The sequence below is a fragment of the Aspergillus chevalieri genome, chromosome 8, assembly GCF_016861735.1.
Source record: "Aspergillus chevalieri M1 DNA, chromosome 8, nearly complete sequence".
NCBI classification, from domain to species: domain Eukaryota; kingdom Fungi; phylum Ascomycota; class Eurotiomycetes; order Eurotiales; family Aspergillaceae; genus Aspergillus; species Aspergillus chevalieri.
The window spans coordinates 1,640,836-1,646,439 of NC_057369.1; the positions used below are offsets into that span (position 1 = coordinate 1,640,836).

The 5,604-nt window shown below is 43.8% G+C and overlaps 2 protein-coding genes across 2 annotated transcripts; one reads left to right on the plus strand and one right to left on the minus strand.

The window, feature by feature from the left end:
* Nucleotides 1–627: 627 nt before the first annotated feature.
* On the minus strand, nucleotides 628–1,140 carry ACHE_80549A (uncharacterized protein; the record flags this gene model as incomplete). Its single annotated transcript, XM_043283932.1, has 1 exon — nucleotides 628–1,140. One exon carries the CDS (start codon nucleotides 1,138–1,140, stop codon nucleotides 628–630), a length of 513 nt encoding a protein of 170 aa, XP_043141162.1.
* Nucleotides 1,141–3,449: 2,309 nt separating this feature from the next.
* ACHE_80550S (uncharacterized protein) lies at nucleotides 3,450–3,938 on the plus strand (the record flags this gene model as incomplete). Its single annotated transcript, XM_043283933.1, has 1 exon — nucleotides 3,450–3,938. The coding sequence occupies one exon, from the start codon at nucleotides 3,450–3,452 to the stop codon at nucleotides 3,936–3,938; it is 489 nt and encodes a 162-aa protein (XP_043141163.1).
* Nucleotides 3,939–5,604: the final 1,666 nt, after the last annotated feature.

Here is a 5,604-nt window from a genome sequence, read left to right on the forward strand (position 1 = left end):
ATTATGAACAAGATGATTGGGTTAGATTCCTACCCATGGCACAGTTTGCATACAACAATGCAGAGCACTCAACACTCAAAGTAACGCCATTTTACGCCAATTATGGATACCACCCAGTGCTATATGAGAAGCCACGACCACAAGAGTCCACATCAGAAGCAGCAAATGAGACAGTCCAAAAGCTGAAGAACTTACACCACCAACTGTCAAGAGACATTGACTTCATGAACCTACGAGCGGCTATATATTACGACAAGCACCATGGAGAGGGACCTACCTTGAAGAGGGGGGAGAAAGTATTCCTGCTCCGCAGAAATATCAAAACGAAACGACCAAGTCAAAAGCTCGATCATCAGAAGATTGGACCTTTCACCATTGAAGAAAAAACAGGACCTGTGAATTATCGCTTGAAACTACCGAAATCAATGAAGCGCATACATCCAGTATTTCACATCTCGCTATTGGAACCAGCACCGAAAAACGCCACGCCAACGGAAAACATCGAAATCGAAAGCGATGATGATGAATATGAAGTGGAACGAATTCTGGATTACCGACAAGTCAATGGACGACCATGTTACCTGATCAAATGGAAAGGATATGATACCTCTGAAAACACATGGGAACCTATCGCGAACTTGACGGGTTGTCATCAGATGTTGAAGCAATTTCACCAGAAGGAAGCTCAACGTTCTCCCAGAAGGAGGAAGGCATTTGAGCAATCTCTTCCAACATCTGATTAAAATCAGGATTACTAGAAGTCGCAGCTAACTGTTGAACCTCAACAACTGGCGGATCAAGCTGCTCTGAAGACTTCTCATCCATGATCCGCAATAACTCAGCATCATGTTCTGACATTTTGAAACCACGCTCTTTCAAGAACTTCTGTTGTTTACGCAAACGAGCATGACGAGCCAAAGTCGATTTCAATTTCTGTTGAACTTCCTCCAAATGAGATTGAAGCTGCTCCAGTTCATCATCAGCATTTGACAAATCACTCGCAACCTTAGCCTCAGCCTGTTTCAACAATTCCCACTCGCTACCAGTGTGAAATTCTCGACGACAAGGACGACGAAGACGGGTGCAAGAAGCACATTTTGAATAACGACGAGAACGATCCATGACACACTCTTCACCCATGGAAGCACAGAGCTCACAAGAAACTGAGGGAATGAAACTGTTGTCCAAAATATACGCAGTCTGCTCGGAAATAACGGCTTGCCAGTCACGGGGTTGTTTCGAAGCACTAGCTAAAGGGCTATTAGCACGACGCTTGGGCATGATGAATAGGAAGAAGGAAGTTGAAGATGGGCACTTACCTGGGGAAGTGGCACAGCTTTATGACTTTCGAGGACGAAAGCCTGAAAGAGGGGGAGGTAATGTTACAGACCTTATCGTATTAGTCTCACGTGACAATACGGGAAGATAAGGCAGAATCATTGGATATGGAAAACAGGGATTATGATGGCACAGTGCAGTTATATGTGGCACAGGATCACGTGAAGGAATCACGTGACTATTTGGTAGTAATGCGGGTAGTCAGGAAGGTAGTTCAGCACTACCATTGACACTACCAACCCTACTACCACTCACAGGATGGAAGGATATATAAGGACGCTCATTCATGTACTTAACTTAGTTCTTCGCGATCAATACAAGTCGTTCAGCATTGGTTACCTTCTAGTTTCTGACTCGTCCGCACTTAACCAACAACCCAGTATACGTACTCGGTTGGCCTTGTTTCTCTATTCGTTACCTTTACCGTTTCTATTTGTTGATTATCTTACGGAGCCTGGAGGGGGCGATATACCCATCAACACATACGACATACCGAACCGGACCCGGAGGGGCATTGAGCATACGATTACTTGGGAGACACTTAGGGTAAGTGTCCAGTCTCGAAATACAACTAACTAGAACCCTAGGTACGACACGAGAGAAGCCAGGTTGTGACAGTTTCATTGGCTAGTCCCACAAGATTTAGAGCAAAGGCCATACCTTATTTTCATTTCTTATGGTATTCATACTCATCCACCACCACCTCCGAATAAGCCACCTCCTGCTATTGTTCAAAGCTTAATTAAACTTATACAAGAATGCAGATTGGAGTCATTCCAACTTCGTAAGTACTTGATTGAAAGACACTTTGGAAGTACTTTATTTTCTTACATCTGGTAGGACAATTCTGCTTTTCAGATCAATTTATGCAATGGCTCCAAGAAAGGAATCCAGATGTTAAATGTCTTGCTGAATTACATGCTGCTTTTGCTAATTTGGATAAGTTAAGAGCTATTCTACATAAGCAAAGGCTTATTGCATATCCTTTTGGTCAGGATATCAATGGTGTTCTTTTTCAGCGACAAAAGGACCCTGAGCTACAAGTAAGTACCTTGGAAGTACTTTTCAACCTAAGTACTTGCAATCATTCTAACCTTGGTCAAAACTGATATATTATTCCAGAAATATGCAACTACTGCTATCTTTGACAATGGTGACTTTCTGATTATTTGCTTAACCAAAGCACAGGCAGAACTCTGGTTATCATTACCCTTTTTTCAACTTGATGCATCTGTCACAACCTGGCTTCTCTCGTGTCGTACCTAGGGTTCTAGTTAGTTGTATTTCGAGACTGAACACTTACCTTAAGTGTTCCCAAGTAGTCGTATGCTCAATGCCCCTTCGGGTCCGATTCGGTATGTCGTATGCGTTGATGGGTATGTCGCCCCCTCCAGGCTCCGTAGTTCAATAGTCGTTGATGGGTATATCGCCCCCTCCAGGCTCCGTAAGATAATCAACAAGTAGGAACGGTAAAGGTAACGAGTAGAGAAACAAGGCCAACCGAGTACGTATACTGGGTTGTTGGTTAAGTGCGGACGAGTCAGAAACTAGAAGGTAACCAATGCTGTAAGACTTGAATTGATCGCCAAGAACTAAGCTAGGTACATGAATGAATGTCCTTATATACCTTTCCTAGTCCAATGGTAGATTCTCCGTTCCTACCATGCTACCTCCTTCTGTCCTGTAATATCCATTCCCTGATAGATTGGTAGCATTCCCTCTTTGTCCTATCTACCATATTGGTATATTGGTAGAATTCCTCCGTCGTCCTTTCTACCGTGGTCACGTGATGCTTGGGTGTATATCTTCCTCATCATAATCCTTGTTCTTTCTGCATGGTCTTTTTGCCCAATGATTCTGCCTTGACTCCCCGCATTGTCACGTGAGGCTGATGCAGTGAGATCTGTAACATTACCTCCCCCTCTTTCAGGCTTTCGTCCTCGAGAGCCATAAGAACTGCGGCATTCCCGTCGGTGAGTGTTTTGTTTTTCTGTTTTTCTTTTCCTCATGCTTCGTTTATCATGCCCAAATCAAACCCTCGTCGTGATCGTTTGGCTGATAAAATAGATAAGGAAGGTTTCTTTTCTCCTCCTTGTCTCCGTTGTTCCGAGATGAGTGCTTCCAATATGTCTTGTGAATGTAAACGAATCTCGTCAAATCGAAAATGCAATAATTGTGTGCGTTCTGGCGTCAAGTGTGAACGTGATTTTCATAATGAACGAAAATGGCAAAATTTGGAGCGTGATCGAATGAGATTAGCCGCCGACCTCGAAGATGCGGAGCGTTCAAATGATGAGGCACTGGCGCGTCTTTCCGAGACGTCTGCCAAATTGGCCCGGTTGCGGAAACATAAACGGTTTCTTGAGGCTCGAAATAAGGCTATGTTAGAGAATGACGTGGCTCTTCTTGAGGAGTTGGATTCTCAAGTTTCCTGGCCTGTTGCTGAGACCGCTTCTCTGGATGCTCAGCTTGCTGCGGTGACAGATGATCCTAGTCTGTCTCAGATGATGAATTCTCCTTCCTTTTGGGAGAACTTCGACTCTGCTGTCGCTGGTGGTATTCCTTCACCAACTGGTGGCAACCAGTCAAGTTCGCAATAGGTTCCCATGTGTTCTCAGAGGTATCGTACCCTTTCCATTTGATCAGGTAACATGGTCGTCCATTGACTTGTCGGTAATCCAGAATTCGTTCAACTTCATATTCATCATCATCGCTTTCGATTTCGATATTTTCTGTTGGCATGGCGTTTTTCGGTGCTGGTTCCAATAGCGAGATGTGAAATACTGGATGTATGCGCTTCATTGATTTCGGTAGTTTCAAGCGGTAATTCACTGGTCCTGTTTTTCCTTCAATGGTGAAAGGTCCAATCTTCTGGTGATCGAGCTTTTGACTTGGTCGTTTCGTTTTGATATTTCTGCGGAGCAGGAATACTTTCTCCCCCTCTTCAAGGTAGGTCCCTCTCCATGGTGCTTGTCGTAATATATAGCCGCTCGTAGGTTCATGAAGTCAATGTCTCTTGACAGTTGGTGGTGTAAGTTCTTCAGCTTTTGGACTGTCTCATTTGCTGCTTCTGATGTGGACTCTTGTGGTCGTGGTTTCTCATATAGCACTGGGTGGTATCCATAATTGGCGTAAAATGGCGTTACTTTGAGCGTTGAGTGCTCTGCATTGTTGTATGCAAACTGTGCCATGGGTAGGAATTTAACCCAATCATCTTGTTCATAATTGATGTAATGCCGTAGGTATTGCTCAATCGTTTGGTTGGTTCGTTCAGTTTGACCATTTGCTTGTGGGTGGTAGGCTGTGGTGAGGCGGTGTTCTATACCCATCAAGTTTGTGAGTGTTGTCCAGAATTTTGAAGTGAACAGCTTGTCTCTGTCTGATGTGATCTTTTGAGGCATTCCGTGGTTGGTAATAACATGCTTCAGGAATATTTGTGCCATATCTGCTGCGGTCATGGTTCCTTTGGCTGGTACCAAATGGATATATTTGGTCATTCGGTCTGTGATGACTGTAATCGAGTCATATCCTTGTGATGTCGGTAACTGTGTGATGAAGTCGATGGTAACCCATTCCCATGGATGTGTTGGAGCATCCGGGGATTGCATTTTTCCGTAGGGTTGATGTCTTGCTGCCTTATCTCGAATGCAAGTTTCACAGTTCTTCACATATTCTTGAACAACTTTTCGCGTGTTTGGGAAGTAGTAGTTTCTCATAATTTGTTCAGCTGTTTTCTCTGTTCCCAAATGTCCGTGGAGTGGAGTGTCATGGTGCATGCTGATGATCTCATTTCTCATGCTTTTTGGCACATAGATGAGATTGTGCAAGTACACTAATCCATTGTTATCTGTGGTCAATTTGTCATTTTCTGCTGAGTTTTCAATCATATCCTGGATCATTTTGTCTTTTTGTGTTTCTTCAATGATTTTCTTTTCCAAAGGTTCGTTTGAGATATGCATCGTTGCTGCTAACACCTGGTGGTTGTAGCTGATGGTTCCATCTTCGTTGGTTTTCAATATCGCTGGGTTGATCGTTCTGTCCTTGATCTCATAGTCTGGTCGTCGACTGAGTGCGTCTGCTTGTCCATTCTCATTTCCTTTGCAGTGGATGATTTTGAAGTCATATTGCGATAGTACTTCAGCCCATCTGGCCTGTCTTCGGGTCAACTCTTTGGTTGTTGTGAAGAAGGTCAGGTTCTTGTGATCTGTCTTCACAAGTACAGTGTGTTGTGCTCCTTCCAAATAAACTCTCCAAGTCTTGAATGCT